The 24,643-nt window shown below is 37.2% G+C and overlaps 1 protein-coding gene across 1 annotated transcript in view; it reads right to left on the bottom strand.

Moving 5' to 3' along the window:
- cntnap2a (contactin associated protein 2a) overlaps positions 1-24,643 on the bottom strand; it is a 410,290-nt gene that overhangs the window by 19,367 nt on the left and 366,280 nt on the right. Inside the window, exons 18-21 of the mRNA XM_082183874.1 lie at positions 20,923-21,159; positions 16,429-16,662; positions 14,603-14,736; positions 3,367-3,460 (exon numbers count right to left, since the gene is read on the bottom strand). Coding sequence (XP_082040000.1) covers positions 3,367-3,460; positions 14,603-14,736; positions 16,429-16,662; positions 20,923-21,159 — 699 coding nt within the window. The remainder of the gene's footprint in view (positions 1-3,366; positions 3,461-14,602; positions 14,737-16,428; positions 16,663-20,922; positions 21,160-24,643) is intronic.

Genomic DNA, 24,643 nt, shown 5'->3' on the forward strand with positions numbered 1-24,643 from the left:
CATCCACATACTCATTGCAGAGAAACACCCACTTGCTTTCTTTAGAATGAACATTTAATCATAGTGTTTCATATGATCTAAAATAAATTCATCTCTGAGTTTGATATGAAATTCGATAGGAAAGTAATTTGCAACATTTTAAAGTGTTATATGTTTTCCCGACATGAAGGATAAGAAGATGAAGGATCTAAAAGTTAGGCTACCATAATTGTGCTATCTTCTTTACTTGAATACATTTGAATTAATCTGACTGTATCACATGTAGACTAGGACTCAACAGTATAGGCATAGGCGGAGGGTGAACCAACTCTAGGGTGAGGCTAGATGCGATTCCTCCTTATAAACACATTTAAATAGATTGACATGAAATAGTTCCGTGTCGCCTATTAACAACCTACACATCCCTGCATAAACGCTGTTATTAAAGTGGTTATGTTAACAAACCACTATAAGTTGAACAGGCAAGCATATGCGTGATTTGGCATGGCAGCCACTTTGAATAATAAATAACCTATTGCCTTACCCTTACCTAATGCAGCAAAACATAAGTTTCCTTCAAATTCTGAATGTCTTATCTCCTATAAAGAGTGCATAAAAGCGCTCCCTTAATCATTAAGCAGTCATTAATCTCAGTTAACTGCGATCTCACAAAGTTCTGCTAATCGATTAAGCTGACTGTACAATTAAATATCTTATTTAGCAAAGATAATGTCTACACTTTTTTGTTAAAAGTTAAAAGAAGGTAAAAGAGTAGCAAAACTCGAGAGCATGTAGATGTGAATTTGAGAACTTGTACAATAAATATTGGTAGGCTATTTGTACGCTAATATTTACACTCACAGCTCTAATGTGAAAACCTGTAAATTACCAATCTGAATTTGAATGTTGAGATTTGCACTCGCAGCCAATAGTCACAAACATGTATTCTGAATTTGAAGTATAGTCACAAATGTGTAAAATATCATTCACTAAAATACAATGACTTAGTTGCACTTATTCTTTCATTCACGTTCGTAGTACAACCACAATTAGGCACTTCCAACTTCTCAAATCTCTCACTGCATTTTCAAATTTCACACCTTGACTTTTGTTACTCTTTTCGCGATATATTAGATGCAAAACTAACTTGTGCACTTGCAACTCAGTGGCGGCGAGAGAGAAAGGCAGGGACCGGGGAGGGCACAAAGGAGTCGTTTTATTGGTTGACGCCAAGCCAATGAAATGGGACTTCTTTTGTATGCGATGATGTCACAAAACCCGCGTCCTTGGGGACGTTCTGAACATAGACATATGGTTCTGAACGTGGCTTAATGCATTAGACTGATATTAAAAGAAATACATACACAATATTATCAAACTCAGTAAACACCATACTAATAATGCATACTATGTACAAAAAAGAAAAACTGATGAGCCCAGAATATGAAAGCAACGCGTTTAATTACATGTTAAGCGTTTTCCTCCCATAGAAAATGCTTAATGTAGCTTAATGCATTAAAACAGTGGTATTAAAAGACCAAACTCAGTAAACACCATACTATGCACAGAAAAGTAGATGAGCCCAGAATATGATGAAAGAAAGCAAATTTGTGTTCAGGGTGTCACTTAATTAAGGTTGCGAGAGATAGCTCGTTAGTTCTCCCTCTGTGTTTATGACAATAAGTGTGAGTACAGACCAAACCTACTGCCTGTGTTTTATTAATAATGCAGAACGAAATATATAATGTGTAACCGAACTGTTTAGAACTGTTGGTCCATTAAGCGTTTTCTTGGTTTTCTATGGAGGAAAACGCTTAACATATAATTAAACGTGTTGAGTTCATATTCTGGGCTTATCTGCTTTTCTGTACATAAGCATTATTAGTATGGTGTTTACTGAGCATATCATTTTGCTACCACGGATCCTTTTATCACATTTAAAATTCGCTTTGGCCACTGACACGTCAAAACAGAACATTACAAACTCTTCATTTCCCTTGCACAATGGGTGCTTCAAAAATCTACCAGGAAAAGCATATCATCTGGGCGCCTTTGGGACACAAATTTCAACCTACTATGATTTGGGACTAATTCTGGGAGGATAATGAAGGTCCCAGACCACAGCTAAATGTCAATGCCATGACGGGACCATAGCAGATCCTCCCGAATACGACAAGTTAAATATTCCATGTCAAACAGTTTGCAGGTCAACCACATGCATTGCCTTAAGCAGAATGTGCAGAAAGAGTGTGGTTTATTCATGTGAAAGGGTCTCCAGCCATAAATCATTGATGAGGCAGGTAGGGCAGTGAGCAGACAGCTCATGATTTCAGCATGAACTGATAAACAGAAAGACAGCATCCTCTGATAGACACGACTGACAGGACCTGGAGATCATGGGTCGGCGGACAGGAAGAAGATTAGAAGTTTTCTGATGGACAGTCCACCAGATTCGACTGGGAGATTAAACGTTTAAAAAAAAAAAAAAAAAAAAAAATATATATATATATATATATATAAAAAAAAAAAAAACTGCAGCAAGGCCACAAGGTTTTGGGTGTTTGTGTTGCGTGTGTAATTGCCAGACTGAACTGCCTGGAAACAACAGCAGGTCACTTTACTCTTTTTGGCGTGTCAGCAGGGAGAGCTGAATTGAGCATAATGGGGTCTGGATGGGGCCTCATCGGTATTCATTGAAGAAAGTGCATGTCTGCTACATGCTTCTGGGTAAAACACCTTTATGGGATTGACTTAAAGTCAATGACATGTTTAGAGGGCATTCAAGGACACTGTGGACTGCAGGAAATTATATTCCTGACTTTCTGTATCCATAGTGTACACTGGAAATCAGGAATATAATTTCTTTCACATCCTACCTATGTGAATTGCCACACATTTTGTATTGGAATAATTTCTTATTAAAACCTTCTAATACTCCAAAATCAGTTGCAATATGTAACATATGTTACACTTAGCATTTTATGATACAAATTTTATGCTTTTTCTCCACTAGTATAATGCCAATCTATGTGAACAAGCATAACAAAGCATACAAAGATTTGCCATACAGTACATGCACCAAAATCATATTTTCACAGAATTGTCTATTAGCACCATCTAGTGGCTGCTCTGAGGCAATACAGATTTCTGATACAAATTTTTTTCTGCCCGTCTGCACCAACTTCTCTCACAATAGCACATTTCCTTTAGACTTTTAAGGGTTAGAGTTTTTCTCAAATATTCTATGGATACTATGGAAACTAGAACCTATGCTCTTGTTTTACAAACAAACTCACAAATATTATTTATTATTAATAAGGTCAAATATGAGGCTACAAGTTACTCCAAGGCTGAGGGAAAGTTTGCAAAGGAACAGAGGGCACTTACCAAAAACTTTCCCCAGGAAGAGTGACTTGACCAAGGTGAACTGAGTGTCTGAGGCTTCAGGCAGGGTGTAGGTGACAGGAGGATAATGATCCACCTAAAAGAAAGACAGGTAATATGGTATGAAAATGTGTATTGCTGGTGTCCAAGTACAGAAATGCCCATGCATTTTCCCTATACTGGGCTATGGTGCCATCTACTGGCTAAAAATATAATCGCTGACAATACAGTAATTCACTAATTTTAATAACAGTTACTTCTTATATTGAGGCAGTTTTCTGATATGTTGCATATTCAAAAATGTAATAAATTTGACATTATGTACTATATAAAATAGATATGAAATAATATTAAAACTATTATAATAATTATATAAATATATACTTTGTAATTTATTTTATATTGCAATATAATTTTTCATGTGTATTTAATAATACATTATTTTCATACATATAATATTATTATAATTTTTAATATATACTATATCCTAATTATATAATCCTAATCAATATATCAGCATTAGTTTAAGGTGTATTCACATATATTTATGTATAGATTCATAAACAGCCACTTTTATTTATACATTTAAACTTAAGAGTGTCAAACAATGTAGCTTGATTCAGCACCATTTAAGTAATAGTATACTATTATAGTTTCTATTCATATTTTGAATGTTAAATGTTACATTTTAATTTTAATTACCAGTTTAATATTTAGTAATGCTTATAATATTACTTATATAATATTACTATTTTTTATTTCAGTTTTAAATTTTATTTATTTCGTTTTTATAATTTTATTTAGTACTCAACTTAAACTTTTTTCAATAAGTTGCCAAAGCAACCATTGAATTTCCATTTAGTTTAAGTTTTATATTTTATTTAAATTAACTAAAATTGTTCTAATAGTTTAGTTAACGATAATAACCCTGGCTTGATTTTTTCTTAGTCCAAAGATTATACTGCTGATATGCAGTAAGGCTGCAACTGTTGAATGCAGCCACACACACACACACACACACACACACACACACACACACACACACACACACACACACACACACACACACACACACACACACACACACACACACACACACACACACACACTTTGGTGACAGCTTTAATTAGCCCGTTACTGCTGATTCACTGGCACTCCTAATTAGCATGAGGCATCTCAGCTCCGGTATTAAAAAGAATTATATCCGCTAAATTACTTTTTTGTGCTTGAAGATACGGCTGGTCTCTCAGCCTCCTCTGTGTTGTGAAAGTGGCGCTCTCATCACTGCACTGTGCTGTGAATACAAATTAGGCTCACAGAAAGAAACGGAGGCTCCAACACAATAGCATTTGTCTGACATATTTCAGCTCTAATTTGTTCCACTAGTGTGGCGGACTGATAAATGCAAGCATGTTTATTCAGACGCCTCCCAGGTGCACTTGCTGGGTAAATCAACCAGGGGAACCCCACCTTCACCGCTACCAGTGGTCTCCAGACCTTATCCAATTGCATTTCTGAATCTCAGAAGACCTTGTGAGCTTGTGTTTCTGCCGCCGCTAATGTGGGAGGGTGTGTTGCTGTTCGTCGACAGGATAATGTGACCAAATTAAATTGCTTTCAACCTGTTTACCTTGAAAACTAATGGGCAGCAGGGATGGAGGGATGACTCGGAGAGAGAGAGAGACTGTCCCCTGTGGTGCTGTGGCCCCATTCTGACGGGGCTAGCGCTAATGAGTCCTGCTGTGAGCCTATAATTAATCTCCATCCAAAAAGCCACCTATCTGACAGGGCCCCTCCTGCACCGCAGACACCCAGAGAGGGGACACTCGGCCTGGAAGGCAACAGCCACGTCCCCCTGGGGTGTCCAACAACCTGAGTTATATCTGCAACCCCACTGAGAGAATAACTTAGAGAGTTACAACGAACAAATACAGGAGATAGAAGAAAAAGGAATAAAAAGATGGAAAAGAAAGTGCGAGTGTATGGTTGGGGGTTAATATACATGAGTCATTCTAAGAAATGAGTTTCAGAAAGGTGCATTTTCTGGTCAATTTATGTATGATTTTGAAACATTTAAAACCTAAATTACTGCTGGCATCCTGTCAATGTCATTCAGCGATCAACTGTGTGAAAAAATAAATTAAATAAATAAATGTAAAAGAAAAACAAACTGTTTTTTTCCCTCTGAAAAAGAGTTAAATATAATGATTCATTAAATAATAATTTAACTCTTAAACGCATACCTCGGGTCTTTAGTGACCCGGGACGTCATTCACTACCCTCCTCCTTCAGTTTTTACAGTTTCTTCCGATTGCTAAACGACAGTGGGCACAACTGGAGTCACATGTGCAAAACTCTAACTACAGTCTGCACAGCAGCAGTTCATGTGGACCAAACTCTAGTTCAAACTCTCAGTCACAGGACTGCCAGGGATGGATAAGGCACTCCAGAAGGTTCTTCCCCAGGTGCATGGCAAGAGAGAACATTAGATGTGATGTTGATGAAAACCTGTGGCCTGATGCTAGAGAGAGGCAGGATTAGCCCCTCAATTATTTGTTCGAATTACAGTATGTACTTTTAGTTTCTACCTTTTTTTTTCTCATTACTGTAATTACGTAAATTACTACAGACTATTGAAGCAAACTGCTAATTTTCATTTACCTTAAAGAATTGTTATGTTCTAAAAATTTAAATAAATCATGTGAAAGAATGTCACTCTTTTCTTTGAAGAAAATATTACTTTGTATGAAGTCACTGAAAATTGTTCAAACTGTAAAGATGAAAAGTTTGTATTTTCTGTATTGGTGTTTGATGCTAGTGTTTTTCCTCTCAGTCGGGCCAGGGCCGGGCCAGGGCTTTAAACGGGCCGTGCCGGGCTAATAGCCTCGGGCTAATAGCACCGGGCCTGCGTTTCCACTGCCGGGCCAGAAGCTCCATAGCGCTTCACTAAAACACGCCCGTAACACGCCTCTCTGGAACAACGTCACACTAACCCATTCACCAACAAATGGAAGTTTTATCAGAAAACTAATCAGAAATCACTGGAAACAGCGTTGAAAACAAACATGATAAAAGCGGCCGTTTGCTGGCATTTTTGTTGTTTACTTGAATATTTAAAACCCAAGCATCGATGTTTTACCACAGGTTTACAATAAAAAGTGATACATTGATCATAATGAATTAATTTATGTCAAAATTGCACATTAGACACTCAGAAATAAATTACTGTTAGGTCTATTTCACAAAAGAAAGAGGACACACTTACTTCTTCAGTCGCGTCTGTTACTGTTTATCTGGTAGTTACAGGACATATTTACATCACATTTAGAAAGAATGATAATTTCTACAATATATGCCACCAAAAATACGACCTGAGGAGCTTTAGCAGCACTCTCTCGACTCCCATACAGATATTTTCCGTCAGAGAAACAGAGGAAGCTCCCGAAAAAAAAGTTGCTTTATTGTATGATAGTCCGGTATAAAGAGACGAGGCTACTGACAGATAAAATAAAAACATGATTGTGATAGCCTTTATGATTGGTCTGATTTCTTCAAGCGTTCACTATGTTTTTTTACTATGCGTATCTTCAAGCGTTTACCATGTTCACTATGGTAATGGTTAGCGCGCATAGTCTTTTGCATCACAAACACAAGGCATTCAAACATGAACGCGAGTTAAATTATTTTAAAAGTCTTTAATGCTGACAGAATCATCCGGCGCTGCCGTCTCCCGACTCAGGTGAACTCCGCCTCTGTTCGTAACCACTCCTCTAGCCCGAGCTGGCCCGCTCTGGCCCAAGGTATTCGACGGGCCAGAAATCCTGGCCGTTGGCCCAGAGTAAGCCCCGATCAAGCCCCGGAAGTGACAGTGGAAACGCGACTGGCCCTGGCACGCACTAGCACGGCCCGGCCCTGGCCCGACAGTGGAAACGCGCCTAGTGTGTTCTGAGTGACAGTGTGTGTTATCTCAGTGAGGGTTGTGTGTAGTGTTTGGCTGTACTGAGCCTGTTTTGAGCCTTGTGTTAAGAGTTGTGTTGCTTGGAATGAGTTTTGCAGGTGATGTGAACTGTTTAGCTCAGGTGACTGTTGGTAGTGCAACTGTAGTTAGAGTTTTGCACATGTAGCTCCAGTTGTGCCCACTGTCGTTTAGCAATCGAAAAAAACTGTAAAGTTAGACATCAACCTTCCGAGTATTCCTTAAATCAATTCATAATAAACAATATAACGAGGAAAAAAATAATAAAATGAGAAAAGATGCCTATTTTCCCATTCATTTTTTGTAAAAATTTTATTAAATGATGGAGTGACGTTTCACTCATAGTTACAGCAGGCAGAAAACAAAAGAATAGGAAGTATCATCAGCAAAACTGACTCAGCAATTTACTGCAGAGCGAGTACTGAACACAATCAAATATTAGAGTCACTGTCACTGTGACACTATGGTGGATGGTGGATCTGGTGAAGAAGCTTTCAGCTATCAAAATATTGATTTTGAAGATGTTTAAAATGATAGTTTTAAGAATATGTTTGAGATTGCGAATATGGGCCAGATGCTGAATGTACTGGGAAATGAGCTCTGACGAGGACAGTGATGATGGTATAAAACATCTGCTCACACTGAACCCTTCCAAGCTCCAAAAGGTAACAAAATATGCTTTATTTTATTCTTCTGTAATTGTTAGTCTAATATTAGGAGTGCTTTATATAATCGCGACAAGTAGAGATCCATCCATTAAATATAGATCTGGGTCGCTAAAGACCCAAATATATAATAATGATTGGCGAAACATTCATGCATTTAAGGGTTAAATTAAACTGCAAAAAAGCCCAAAAGTAATTAAAATAGTGCAAGAATAGATATAAAATATACACTTTACCCTCACAAAAATGTATAAATATAAAACCATAGAGTAGAACTCTGCAACTTGCTGTGCACCTCTGAACAATGTCCCTTCATTACGTAATTTAAAACAGTTTAAAAATTAAAACTATTTTAAAAAGTAAAACAATTTAAAACAGTTTTGTACTCAGTTCTTAGATCAATTTTGAGGTAAATAATGATGTCCCTCATTGACGCTGTCAGCTGGAGTGCCCTTGAGAGCACTCCATCACAGACTATTGTTCATCGCCATTCCATCAAAAACTACATCCTCCATAACCTCTGCCCTGTTTCATCATCACTGATTGTCTACAGCTGTGTATCATTAACTTGTTAGTCCCAGCCTACAGTCAAACCAAAATTTATTCAGACACCTTCAACATTTCACACATTATCACAGTTTATTCGCTATAAATTAGAAAATGGTAATAAAATATGACAAGAAGAGTTATCAAATCAGTTGATATTTCACTGGTTTTGGCCATCCTTTTGTTAGACTGTCTCGCGAATGAATTAGGTTGAATAGCTGTCAGATGTTAAAATTAAGTACACAATTAGATAATACCAATTTAGGTCAACCAATTACCAAGCAATGCTTAATTTTGTTCAGTCTGTGGTGTAAAAAGTTCGCAATAGCAATTAAAGAAAAAACACTTCAGCAAAACATGGTCAGGTCAAAGTGTCTGAATAATTTTTGGTCCCAAATTTTTATACATTTTACTGGTAGTCCACTGTATGAAGAATTTTGGGGAATAATATGTGACAGTTTACTTTATTTTGCTATCCTCACTTACATAAATTAACTAGTGTCCTGCACCCACTAGTAAAAAAATATCACAAATTATATCTGGTGTCTGAATCATTTTTGGTTTGACTGTATACACCATGTTCACTCGAGGTTGTGACTAGTATTGCACTGCATCTCAGAGCATTATTCCTGGTTTCATGTTTCTTGTTTTTTTTTTATTCTCTACCTGTCTCTTGGATTATCCTTTTTGCTTGTGTCTCCTGCCTTATTGGTTATTTGGACTGTCTGCCTGTGTTTTGACCCATTGCCTGCTGTTTTGATTCTGATTCTGGACTGTCCTAAGAAATGCTGCATTTGGATCTTAACTCAAGTCTCGGAGCAGTTTATTAAAAGACGCCCATACATTTAATTTTTTTTAAACCTATTTCAAATGAATGATTTCCAGTCTGTGGATCGTCAGATATAGTGAAAAGGTGGATTAAAAAGTAATGTAGTGAAGGATAGGGGTGCGCGGGACACAACCTAAAACATTTTGGTTTTGGCTCAATTATAAAAAATAAAAAAATAAAAAATGTTTTTACACAAGCAACATACACATCTCTGTTACAAAGAGCACTGAACTGATTTTTTGCTAGGACCTACCATTTTCGTACAGTTGCACTGAAAGTGGCAGTGCACAAGTTACAACTTACCCCATATGCGGGGTTAATTGTAACAGACAGAGGGGTTAGTTGTAACACACACATAATTCAGTACCATTTTATCTGTATAGTTTGATATTGTTTGTACATCTGTATAAATAGATATCCATCCCTCATCCAATCATCCTTCTGCTATGGATCAATATCATAGATAGAGATATTTTGCAATAAATAAATAAATAAATAAAATCATCAAGTATTGTAATTGCTATTGAATTATATTTGTGTGTGACAGCTGCATGCAAAATTATTATTATTAATAATAACAGTAATAATAATAAAAACGAGCTCGAAATCACATTTTAAAGGGTTTATTGCATGAAAAACAGGCTTTTTAAATAAATAAACCAGTGATAAATGCATAGTTAACAAATGTGAAAAAAATCATACTTTGACATTTAAATTCCAACATTGTTTGTAAAAGCCCAACAAAGTTAAATGTGGCAAAATAAATATATTAATTAATACTCAAACCTGAAAAATTGTGTGGCTCCCAGTTTTCATTTCATTATCGTTGTACACTTGGCGGCTTAGTTATAACACTGTGCGCTACAACTAACCCCGCTCTGTAAAAACTATTTTAAGCCTAGCCAACAGTTGCTGGGAGTGACAAAATGGTGCTATGTTTTAGCCAACAAGACAGTGATTAAGGTAATATAAACGTACACACCCAACTTTGAAACCAAAAAATGTATGATGAAATTTTTTTTTTTTTTATGGTGTCAAAACACTCTCTGTCCAGTTTCTACACAAAATCTTATCAAAACTTTCCACAAATCCGCAGGAGACCGTCTTCTGGCAGCGAGCGAAAAAGAGCGGAAACACAGCCTGCTTGACCCTGACTAACTATGTAAAAGGTCCGTGTTACATTTAACCCCGGGTTAGGTTGTGACCCGCGCTCTCTTACACTACATTACTTTGATAGCAAGTTGACCTGATAGGATTGTGGAAAGCCCCAAAGTATTCATTAATCTAAAATGAATAATACATCCCTAAATGAAAGAGCACTCTTTTGTTTGCCTTAGGGTTTTTAAAAAAATCTTCAGAAACTTCTAAAAGATCAAGTACATCTGTTTGCTTTGCCCACATGGTTATTCTCTTAGTTATGTTTTGACCTTTCACTGTCTGGTTCAAAAAGGGTGTGATGTTTCATTCAAAAGAAATATCACAGGCGTAGGTGTCAGGAAAGGTCAGCTGGACCGTTGTTACTGTCTCTCATCTCATATTCCTTTTGAAGCAAGCTCTTTTCTCTACTGGAAAATGCACAGGTGGGTAAAACCTGCATTACAAAAATCTAAAATGCAATATTAAAATATGATTCATCAAAAATAATTGAATATGATAAATAAATATTCCAAAAGAAGTTCATTTTGGCCTGATTTTGTTTGAAATGACGCCAGTGTCAATGAAAGCATCGGGGCCTTTATCTTTCCCCTGCCAGCTGCTGCTTCTGATTGCTTTTAGAGGGAAAAGTTGGCCATAACTTTTGGTCTAAGATCAGTTTTCTCCTTAAACTATTTCATTGAAATTTCATGAACGTGCTGAAAAAAATTATGTATACTTTTATCTGCAGGCTTTTGCATGCCGGAGCGGGGCAAAACATGAATATTGCGAATGGGAGCAGGAGAAGGTAACATATTTTTGAATGTTCTTTTGCACTTTATATTCGTCAAATAATCCTGAAAAAATCTATCACAGTTTTCGCAAAAATAATAACTGTTTTCAACATCGATCATCACAGGAATAAACTACATTTTAAGAAAAAAAACCTGTTATTTTAATTTGCAACAATATTTAACAATATTACAGTTTTTACTGATTAGATAAATGTACCAACCACAAACGTTCGAACGGTGAATATATTTACACACATTTTAACAAAATCTTGATGTAAAAAAAAACAAAAACATTGTTATTGTTGAAAAAGCAAGTGGACAATTGGACATGAATTAAAGGTGCTATATTTTTCTACTAAAATTAATCCTTTTTTTATTGCCTGTGTGTGAAGGGGTTGTAATCTCACATTAAAATGATCCACTTGGCGGGTTTTGCTATTACCTCTGAAAGCAAGTATTCCTATTTCTATGTGAAGGCTCCGGGTCGGGGATTTACAGCGAAATCCAGTGACGTGACTGAGACCTGCATGCGCGCTCCCGAGCCTCTCGCCTCGTCTACTGACTTTGCACTCAACAGAGACGACACTGCAACTTATGACATGGAGTCTGCTAACACTAAGAAACGACCTGCTCCCAGCACAACACAGACTCCAACACAAACTCCACATAATGATAAAAAACAAAAAAAAGTTTTATCTGCTGAAGCTCGTCAGGCCAAACGTGAATCGGATCAACTTCGGACGAAAACACGGATCAACATCGGCAGGGCTTTTGAATCATGGAGAAACCTCCGCTTTGTATTGGTTGCAATCTGAAACATCACCGCTAGAGGCCGCTGAAAACTGCATATAGCCCCTTTAAATGTCACCCAAGTTCATGTTATTAGTCAATTCCAACAAAACAAAAGGACGTATCTGTAATTTTGAGGAACTGGCCTTGTACACCCGCTAGGCTAATTAAAAAGAACTCATCAGACTTGGACAAATATAACTTAATTTACACTTCTACGTGATCTACCTTAAGAGTACCTGCTTGATTGCCATGCAGTGTGTGTGTGATTGCCATGCAGTGTGTGTGTAATTGCCATGCAGTGTGTGCGCGCACATGAGCAGTGCTAAATGACATTCAACACACAGGAATACACACAACAAAGTAAAGGAGAGCTGCCCCTTGTGTCAAAACCCACACACATAAACCCCTCACACACATAGGTCATTGTGTGAAGGATGGCTCTGGGTTTCTATTTGCTGCAATGTCAGTGGGGTTCCCAGTGGCCATAAAGACAGGGTTAAAGGTCTATGGTTTTCTCTTTCTCTCTATTTATTTCACCCCATGTCAGATTTCTAGCTCTGGTCTGCAGGATCTCGGGCTTGACAGAGCTATGTCGCAAGAAATAAGGTTGAATTTAAGAGAGCTACAGCCCATCTTTAAGCCTCATGCCCACGGGCTTATCTGTGCTGTGCCTCATCCGTCCAGACAGCAGTAATTTGATTATTTGATTTAGGAGCCCAGAACAGAGCAGGAGCCAAAGACACAGCCTGACCAGAGAGAGAAAAGCATCAAGACAACAAAGCCCACAATTTTGCTGACAAGGTCAGTATATCTGACATGATCTTTGCACCTCTGTCATTCAATATTATTCTCTTGGCACGTGTCTTACAGCGATGGTGAAGGGGGAGAAGGGTCTCGCCCAGCACAGTTGAGCCTTTGACATGGGTTTGAACATCCCTGATCCTTCTTTAGTTAATTTTGATCACTTATTCTCAGATTCAACTTGATATCACCACAATTTCTACTGATATGGGGTGGTAGCGCTCATGCTTCCTGTGATCTTGATCACTCCTTTATCATCTTTATCTTGCTGAATACCCTGCTTATCGACCACACGAGATGCTGCGTGTCCCGCCATTTAGGATATAATGAAATCTACTACAGTGTACCCCGAGTCTCAGTTCAGGGATCAATAGAGGCTTTCAATTATCCTGTTTCTGTGCTGCAGTTGGGCCTGTGAGACTAATGCCGTGCATCTTGGGTATCAGACATGGCACACATTCACTCACATACCCGCATATTTAACATGTCAGTTCTGTTCCTAAACAAAGAAAAGCTACCTATATAGGCAACAAATTTAGGCATCATTACACAATCTTAAAAAACACAAAATTTTTATTAAAATCTAAGAATAATTAATATTATTCTAATTATAACTATGTAACTGTATTATTAATAATTTAATTAAATACAAGAAAGTATCAATAGAATATAGTTTAATAGTTTTTATGCATTTAGCAGATGCTTTTAGTCAAGCGATTTATAATAGACTTACAATACAATAGTTTCTAAATCAAAATCGAAATTTTTACTTTTAAGCTAAATATTTTTTTCATTTTATTATAACAAATATAATTGTTATAATGAAAATAATTTAATTTTATTACACAAATTTACTTTCCGCTTTTACCTAATTATATACAAGCTATATATTATTTATTTCATTATTATGAATATAATTTTATCATAACAAAAATCGTTTTATTATTATATAATTTTTTTTAATTTAATTGGTAACACTTTTGTTTGTTAACATTAGTTAATGTTTTAACTAACATGAACTAACAATGAGCAATACATTTATTTTAGTTTTTAAAAATCATTGTTATTGTTAGTGAATAAAAAATAAAGCTGTTCATAATTTGTTCATGTTAGTTCACAGTGCATCTAACGTTAACAAATACAACTCTTGATTTTAATAAAGTACTAGTAAATGTTGAAATTAACATTAAAAAAGATGAATAAATGCTGTAGAAGTGCAGTTCATTATTAGTTCTGGTTAACTAAAGTAGTTAACTAATGTTAACTAATGAAACCTTAATGTAAAGTGTTACCATTTAATTTCATAAATAAAATATAATAGTGTTCTATAATATAGTTCCTAATTAAAAATTTACTTTTACCTAATAGCTATATATGGTTTTATAAGCTATATATATATATATATATAATTTTTTTTTGATTATTACAGTATTTAGTTATTAGCTTAGCAACATGTTAATGAGTGTTAGATTTTTTTTTGTGCAATTTAGTTGCCTTTGTGGAGTCAATTCCTTTTGAAGTTTCATTTCAATTAGGATGCTGCTCTAAAAAGTGCCTAGTGGACAGTGAGGAAGCTGACTAGCTAACTTATTATTAAGTAATGATTGACTGGCTAATCGTATTATTAGATCAGTATTTTAATGCATTTGACCATTGATACTTGTTGTAATGTTGAGTGTGGTCAGTCTCGTGTGTTTCCCACCTGTACTTCTATGTCTCTCTCCACCCGGGAGATGTTAACGGTGTGGGGCTGCCCGTTGGCCAAGTTCCTCTGGTCAATATCGATGGTGAAGGGTTCTCTGAGACCACCCAAGTTGTAGCGCAGCTGCAGGGTACCTGAGTGAAACAGGGTGAGACAATAAGACCACGTTTATCCAGAGCTCAACCATCAGTTGAGCTCAAACTTCACTTCTACTCCCTGACATAACTCACCTACACTGCACACTGTGCAACGGCCCTACAGGCTGCAGGGAAGAGCAGAACCTCATTTGGGTTACAGCACAGGCCAGCAAGATACATTTGCTCAGAGGCTACAGAGTAAATTTCGATGTGGGCTTAGGGCAGCTTAACTCAAAGAATAAGCATCACCAGTCTTGTGTGTCCACTTTAGGTTTTATGGGATGGTGTTTAACGAAAATGCCGTGCTACAAATTAAACAACGGTACATCTGAGTCACTGAGTTTAATGTGAAATCGTGTTCCTGAAGGGAATAAGGGTCTTTTTTTAAACACCAGATGCGTTTTACTCTAACTCTAAATAAAAAAAATGGATCACAGTGTTGTGCTTATGCCAAACGCAGGATGTAATTGCCTGTGCTTTGCCATTTGTCATATAATTAGCTTTTACTGTTGGGCCTCCACTTCAAAAAGCAATTCAGCCTGCTGCAATAAATTCTCCTTTATTATTACAGTGCAGTTTCAGAACTGCTGTGGAACAATCGTACAGACACATGTGTATTGCATCAGCATCCATACTTGATGAACTGCAAAGACTAACCAGGTGCGATGCAATAGGTTCGCAATTTTCCGTTCATACTGAAAGCAACAGTGTTGTGCAATAACAGCTAATCAGAACATATTTGATTTTGAATATACAGTCATGTGGTACAATGGACTCTTTTCACATTTCCGGAGTTCTCAAAAGCAGAAGTCATAGTAGGGTAACTTCTATAGTGGTGAACGGAAAACTACAACAAATATAATTTCTGCATTCCCATCTGCCCCCATAGTAAAAGAAAAAAATCCCGATAGAGTTTCTATAGCCCCTTTTTACACAAAGATTCCGGAAAATACACTGATAATGTGTCCCGGGATAGTTTGATTATGGTTCATTCACACTGCCAGTGATTTTCTGGAATCTGTGTGTACGTTCACACACATCCCGTAAAGATCCAACCCGATCTCACGGCAATTCATACATATTTTACGATTTGCCCAATTTGTATGAATTCGTACGAATGACCTACCCCTGACCCCGCCCCTAAACCTACCCATCACGTGGGAATATAACGGCAAGATAATTACGTAATTGCGACTACACATGCGTCATCGCTACGACACACCCCTTATGGCATTGGTCCTGCCTTTTGTCCACACAGACGGACTGTTCCCGGAGTTCCCGGACTGATCCTAGCAATGTTACTACGTCCACATCCCAGAATCAATCCCAGGATGTGTTTGCATCCACACAGAAGGCACTCTAGAAATTTTAAGGCAATTTTATGGGATCAATGCTCAGTGTGAAAGGGGCTTATGACTTTCCACAAGAGCAAAAAAATATTGAGAGATTCATTACATTGGCCAGAATAGAGAGCAAATGTCAAAATTTGCTGTCACTCCTTCAGGCCAAGGTAAGAAAACACCAAGCATAGTGTTATAAATGTACATGCATAAAAAAACTAAAATATAAAAAACTTTTTTACGATTTCAACTGTGGAAACGCATCATCACAGTCTGTGAAATGGGTATTTGGATCAATGAGATTTCAGCCGTTCATCTCATCTACGCAATGCCTCAAACAACGTCTTACCATTGTGATGGAGCACCACGGCCATGTAATCCTGAGTCTTTGAGCTGACATAAACCAGAAGGCTGGGAGAAGTAGAGGTGCTAAAGCTGAAGGTCAGGTCTTCACGTGTCAAGTTGGTCTCGACGGGCAGGTTGTGGATTACGCTCTTCTCATCCAGGCTGGAGGCGGCAGCCACCACTTCAGGTACCAGATTATACTTGACCAGTGTTCCTGCCTCAAAGAAACCACCAACGTCTGGAAAATAATGAAGTGTTTCTTCAGACGATATTGACATTTAGGCAACATTCTGGTTGGCCCTAGAACAACAGTTCTTATAAATCACCATATTTGAGGGTTAGGTTTAAAGTTTGGATTATGGCTGAGCGAATACAATCATATATTGCATTGATACTTTTTAATTTATGTACAGTACACCGTTGCTTAAAAAAAGTTTGGGGTTGATAAAGTAAAACTGTAATATTGTGAAATGATTACAATTTAAAACAACTGTTTTCTATTTGAATATATTTTAAAATGTATTCCAGTGACGGCAAAAGCTGAATTTTCAGCATTACTCACTAGATTCAGAATTGTTTGTAATATGCTGATTTGGTGCTTAAGAATAATAAGAATAATTTCTTATTATGATTAATATTGAAAATGGTTGTGCTGCTTAATATTTTTCTGGAAACCGTGGTGAATAGAGGGTTCATGAAAGTTTATTAAAAAAAACAGAATTTACTTAAAACAGAAGTCTTTTGTATTGTTATAAATGTCTTTACTGTCTATATATATAGATTATTAGCTTGAAAAAGTGAAGTGAAATGCACAAATGAGATTGTGACATAAATACATCCAGTATATCACATTTGAATTGTATTGTAATGTGATACCTAGTTCTAGAGTTAAAACTATGACTCTTTACAGGAATGCTGTTTGAGGACCAACAAAAGATGTTTGACCCAGAACACATAATACTTCCGGCAAAATCATGGCCACCATTCAATAAATGTACACTGGGAATGTGTAAGTGATGTCTGGCATGGCCATCTGCAGTAAAGGGCAAGGAAACTGACATTACTGACATGTTTTGTATTCATGAGCGGCTTCTTCAACAGCTATAAAACCAAGAGGACACTTTCCTATTACCTTTTTACTTGAGGGGGAGAACAAAGGTCCTTACATGGATCGTTTGACCCGACTGCTAGGACGTGTGTGCAAGTGTGTGTAGATTTGTCTTAAACACAAGCAGAATAAACAACGCAGGATTTGTTGCATATGGGGTGGGACAGGGAGAACCATGGGAAATCAACATGGGTAATGAAGTAAATATACACAAGGGTAAAAAGAGAGTGAACGAACATGACAAAATGCACCCGCACCGAATATCTCATGTACACAGAGGGAAGGCGGGTTTATCTGCTATTCATGGAATTCTCTCATTCAGCCATTTTACCCCCGGGAACAAAGCGCTAAATACAAATGAGCTTTGTACAAATGCTGTATCGGGAGCAGGAAGGAAATCAGTGCAGTGACTATAGATTGGTTTAATTATTTGCAGCAAGGCCCTTGAGTAATCTTTACATTTCTTCCAGGCTGGACTGTAGGGTTCAGATACAACAGAGACAGAAGCACCATGTTTTAGTACCACTGGGGCAAAAGCCTCGACACAGCAGAAGCATGAAAAGCAGGGTAAGGATAGTACAGATAATAGGAATTACAGTTCTGTGATGTGTTCTGAGGACCAACAACTTTACAGGCCCTGGAGTGGATCCTTTATCTAATGTACTACTGGTTTAAAGTCGCAATGAAACAGAAGTAGTGACAGATCTTTTCTTCAGTATTGTTACGTACAACTTTCTTTTATCTGTGGAACATAAAGATATGTGGAAGATATACTGCAGATCTGTTTTCTTTTAACATACAATAATATTCAAGGGTGTCCAAAACAACACTTTAACTGCGTTGCATATCATTGTATGGAAAAAAGAAAATCTTCTTTTGTGTTCGTTCTGCAAAATATTTCATACAAGTTTGGAACTACATGAGGATGAGTTAATGATGACACAATTATAATGTTTGGGTGAACTTACCATTTAAGTAAAAAAAAATAAAAAAAATAAATACACTGAACAAAATTATAAACGCAACACTTTTGTTTTTGCCCCCATTTTTCATGAGCTGAACTCAAAGATCTAAGACTTTTTCTATGTACACAAAAGGCCTGTTTCTCTCAAATATGTGACCCTGGACCACAAAAGACCCTGGTCTTATGGGTTTTTTTTTTTTAAATTGAGATTTATACATCATCTGAAAGCTGAATACATAATCTTTCCATTGATGTATGGTTCGTTAGGATAGGACAATATTTGGCCGAGATACAACTATTTGAAAATCTGGAATCTGAGGATGCAGAAAAATCGAAATATTGAGAAAATCGACTTTAAAGTTGTCCATTTCTATTGGCGATAGTGCTGCATCCATTCACAAAAATAAATGTTTTATATATTTAAGGTGGGAAATTTACAAAATATCTTCATGGAACATGATCTTTACTTAATATCCTAATGATTTTTGCCATAAAAAAAATCTATAATTTTGACCCATACAATGTTTTGTTGGCTATTGCCACAAATATACCCGTGCAACATAAGACTGGTTTTGTGATCCAGGGTCACATATTGTTCACAAATCTGTCTAAATTTGTGTTAGTGAGCATTTCTCCTTTGCCGAGATAATGCATCCACTGATTAGACAGCATGATTATTGCACAGGTGTGCCTTAGGCTGGCCACAATAAAAGGCCACTCTAAAATGTTTACAATTTTATCACACAGCACAATGCCATCGATGTCGCAAGTTTTGAGGGAGTGTGCAATTGGCATGCTGACTGCAGGAATGTCCACCAGAGCTGTTGCCCGTGAATTGAATGTTCATTTCTCTACCATAAGCCGTCTCCAAAGGTGTTTCAGAGAATTTGGCAGTACATCCAACCAGCCCAGGACCTCCACATCCATCATCTTCACCAAGATCGTCTGAGATCAGCCACCCGGACAGCTGCTGCAACAATCGGTTTACATAACCAAAGAATTTTTGCACAAAACGTCAGAAACCATCTCTGGGAAGCTCATGCGACTGCATGCTCGTCGTCCTCATCGGGGTCTCGACCTGACTGCAGTTCATTGTCGTAACCGACTTGAGAGGGCAAATGCTCACATTCGATGGCGTCTGGCACTTTAGAGAGGTGTTCTCTTCACGGATGAATCCCGGTTTTCACTGTACAGGGCAGATGGCAGACAGCGTGTATGGCGTCGTGTGGGTGAGCGGTTTCCTATTGTCAACGTTGTGGATCGAGTGGCCCATGGTGGGGTTATGGTATGGGCAGGCGTTTGCTATGGACAACGAACACAGGTGCATTTTATTGATGGTATTTTGAATGCACAGAGATACCATGACGAGATCCTGAGGCCCATTGTTGTGCCATTCATCCACGACCATCACCTCATGTTGCACCATGATAATGCACGGTCCCATGCTGCAAGGATCTGTACACAATTCTTGGAAGCTGAAAACATCCCAGTTCTTGCATGGCCAGCATACTCACCAGACATGTCACCCATTGAGCATGTTTGAGATGCTTCGCACAGCCATTGAAGAGGAGTGGACCAACATTACACAGGCCACAATCAACAACCTGATCAACTCTATGCGAAGAAGATGTGTTGCACTGTGTGAGGCAAATGGTGGTCACACCAAATACTGACTGGTTTTCGAGACCCCCCCCGGACCCCCCACCCCCCTTTTGTGTACATAGAAAAAGTCTTAGATCTTTGAGTTCAGCTCATGAAAAATGGGGGCAAAAACAAAAGGTGTTGCGCTTATCATTTTGTTCAGTGTAACATATAGATGTGAAAAGAAATGCATCACATCCATGGTTACGAATCCAAGTGAAGCAGCACAGAGAAGAATTTCCTCTTCCTGGAGTGAAAGTGTAGTATTGAGCCACAGATGTAAGGCAGCCTATGGGAGCAATTGCACTGATCCAGAGGCAAAGAATCTGAGAGAATTCGATATTGACTGCAATACCCTAGACAGCACAAGTAAATATGTGTAAAATGGAAATGTGAGTTAAAACCTTGCAATTACAAGGTTCATGCATATTTAAACCGAAAGGAGATGTTGAAAAGCTAAGGGTAACCATCCGAGTCTCTAGCTCGTAGCGAGTCACCATCTTTAAACGGAGGGCATGCAGTGTTTGATGGAGGTCTTGACACAGAGCATGAACTACAGAAAAGGCCTGTTCATGTCAGAGATGCTATTACTATATTCAAATGAGGGAGGCGGGGCTTAAATGCAAAGAGTGGCTCTCAGTGATTCCCACCAATTTTAGTCCAGACACATTCAGTCTGTAATGTACAAGTTTGAAGTTTACAGAATAAGTTGTTCAGTGTAATATCTCTGGTTAAGGTGTATAAACTTTAAAAGAAAAGTTATAATTTGCATTATGCATACTGACCTTTCGAACAGAAAGGCCCATCATAAGCGGTGGTGCTGCAGTCACAGGAATAGCCGTTGTATTTCTCCATACACTTGCCGCCATTACGGCAATACATCCCAAAACTGGTGCAGTGACCTGAACAACCAGGCTTCACACCAGGAGTGACTTTTGCCCTCTCTTCTAAGTCAAGCGTCACCCCGTTCATCTTCAGAGAGCGGATGCATCCGAGAAATCCTCTCTGACCTCCTGCGGCACCTAGATGGGAAATCGAAACAAAAGACTAGTCAATATTCCGCTTGAAAATGGTCTTAATAAAAGCATAAGTGGCTCAACAAAATGACTTAAATCATTTTCATAGCAGGCTCAACAACAAGCTTGAAAACAACAGGTTAAATGAGAGACATTATGTCTCAGCCAATAGTTGAATCCCTTTTGGCACGTTTCATTCATTATGGCATGGACCATTCAATACAATAGACCTTGGAGAAATTAGACACCATTAGAGTTCCACTTCCAGGAGAAAATAAACATTCACCAATTGCTCATTGTCGTGCCCGGACATTTTTTCATTATAGGAAACTGCCTAGTTAAACAGAAATCATACAATCATTTGCTAGATTAATACTAGATTAATGGTAAATGTCCTGGTAGGATGCATCAATTATTTACTAATAGTAATTAATAAAAGCAGACCCACAAGTAAAAACCTACTACAATTTATCAAGCTGCCAATCGAGGAAAGCTTTATCAATTCCTCCAGAGAAATTATATGGATTGGAGTATCTATAGATTACAGGTTGCTTAATCTTAACAGAATAAGAAAACGTGATGTTTTCAAAGTTTTCTAAACTCAATTGAACTCTGACTCACATTAACAGGGGAGTTTTAATTGAGATGGTGACCTGGTTGACTATTTAATACAAAACAAACTCACTGAATCCTTTGCTAATAAACCAGAGCGGAACTCTTATCATCAAATGTACAGTAAATATGCTGTACTATTATAAAATGAAAGACACAATGTCTCATGTTTCAAGGACGAACACAAGATAAACACACAAACACATTTTAATTAACATTTCTATTTATAACTCGTCGCATGATTGTTCCAACTGGATTCATGTCACTTAGTAGGCGTTTTGTTCTGTCTTTGTTTGTTACTGAAAAATATTTTTCACCAGCATTGTTTTGATGTGTTTTAACATTGGAAAGTACATCATGAATATATGAGTAAGGAAAGAAGTTATGTCAAGCTGTTAAAACCCTTCTGAAGTTCACTGCCTCCATCTCCGATGAGCCCTGAATTGGAAATGATTTTCTAATGAAACCGTAATGAATTCGCATATTACATTTATTAGACCATCCTGCCCAGTGGAATATATTTTTTTCTGCTTTTACCTTTGCGTTGTACAGGCTGTTTATAGCCTTATATTGCAGCAAAGGTTCACCTGTACAAAATATCACAGGGAGACAGACAGACAGACAGACAGACAGACAGACAGACAGACAGACAGACAGACAGACAGACAGACAGACAGACAGACAGACAGACAGACAGACAGACAGATATATAGATGGATAGATAGACAGACATAGACAGACAGATAGACAGACAGATATATAGATGGATAGATAGACAGACATAGACAGACAGATAGACATATAGACAGACAGACAGATAGATAAATAGACAGACAGACAGACAGATAGACAGACAGACAGATAGATAAATAGACAGATAGATAGACAGAGAGAGACAGACACACACAGAGAGATAGATAGACAGAGACAGACGGATAGATAGATAGACAAATGATAGATAGATAGATAGATAGATAGATAGATAGATAGATAGATAGATAGATAGATAGATAGATTACACTAGACTGTTTGTTTGGGTACATTTTACGAAAAAGTTACCTACTGTCCTGACAGGCCCATGATGCTGGCTTCCCTTTGGAGAACCAATACCGCCCGGACATGCAAGCAATGAAAGAAAGGAAAATAATACCAAAATAATAAAAAATGATAATGACATAAAATATATATTATAAAAACGAAAACATGCAGTTATGAGAAACTTAATGCATAATCAAGGCAAGGCTTCAAAGAGAACACAAAAAGAAAATACATGGCAAGAAACAACTTGATGGAGGGTAGTAAAGAAGTATTAAATATTCATGTAAACAGTGAATACTAACATATGCATATTAAAAAACCAGGAACTAATGCAAACATGTTAGTGGCTTTTAAATCAAAGGTCTGCTTGTTATCTGAGATGAAGAGAAAGACAATAAAGAACGAGCAAGCATTTAATCCTCCATTAAATATAATAAGGCCACTATAAATGCAAAACAAATTCAAATAGACACAAGCATCCATGGGTGAAAGGAAGAAGGAGGCAATCTGCTTTATCAATAAATTATGGCATGGGACTAAATGGTGCTGAAGAAGTGAGCATGATGGAGCAATTCATAAGCAGAGGAGGCCAGAGAGAGGCTTGACAGATCTGGACAGACATCTCCACCCCTGCCCACTCTACAGATATAAACCAGTTAGTTTTCCCACTGAGAGTCAGGGACTAAAGACTGAGAGCTGCTCTCTGCAAACACTTACATCAACATTTTACATTTCTACTGAAACAATGGACAGGGATTAGACAACCTTTAACATTAATTTGTTCTGCAAGGCTCATTACACCTAACCCTATGTGCTTGATAATGAAATTGAAATGCCAGTCCAACATTCTTACGATCCAAGCGTAGAATAAGAATGAAAATTTCATGTGCTCCATGGACAACATGCAAATGAGACCTAGAGAGGGTTATGGCTTGGAATGGGCATTGGCAATATATTGAATATTAATCCATGATTTGGCTGGTTCCAAAGAAATATCACAAGCTCAAAGTCTAGTGTGACCTTCTCTTTAAGCGATACTTGTTTCAAGATCCAATATTCGAATACCATCTCATTTAAACTTTAGTGGCAGAGAAGCCACTAGAGTTGGTAAGATTTATTTTTTCCATGATTTAGTTCACACTGTCCATTTCAATACAAGATTCAAAGCACTGATTACACTTTATTTAAATGTGTCCCTGTTACAGTGTAATTATATATTTAGGTAGTGAGCAATATTAAGTAACTATACTTATATAGGGTTAGGGTAGGATTAGGGCTTGGTTTAGTGTTAGTTGCATGTAATTATGCCTAATTTATAGTTAATACATGTAACGTGTAACAAGGACACATTAAAATAAAGTGGTACCAATATTAGAAAATTGTAGGTAAATGTTGATGATGATGATTGTTTTGCTATACTGAAATGAAATAATTAAACATTCTTTCCTTCAGGTAATTTAGAAAAAAAACTAAATTTAGAGTAATTTTTCAGATCACATTTCGGAGTGTTTATAAAAAATAAAATCATTGTAAAATGATATATTTTGTATTTATAAGTAATACATTTTAATAAATTAAAAATTAAAATACAATTATAGTACAAACATTATTATTATTATTAATAATAAACCTGTATAGTTCCTGTGTTGGAGAATCTTGCTTTACAAAATCAATTAATAACTTTGATATCAATCAAAACTTAGGCTTTTCATTTTTGGGAGACCTGGAATTTTTTCTTGAATTCAAGCTTTAGATACACAAGCTAGACAAGCTTTCTAAAAGCTTTCTCAAGAGAGCCATAGGGGTGCATTATCTTCCTCTTTCTTAATGAGCGTCAAAG

Source organism: Leuciscus leuciscus, assembly GCF_965113295.1.
Source record: "Leuciscus leuciscus genome assembly, chromosome: 11".
Taxonomy (NCBI): domain Eukaryota; kingdom Metazoa; phylum Chordata; class Actinopteri; order Cypriniformes; family Leuciscidae; genus Leuciscus; species Leuciscus leuciscus.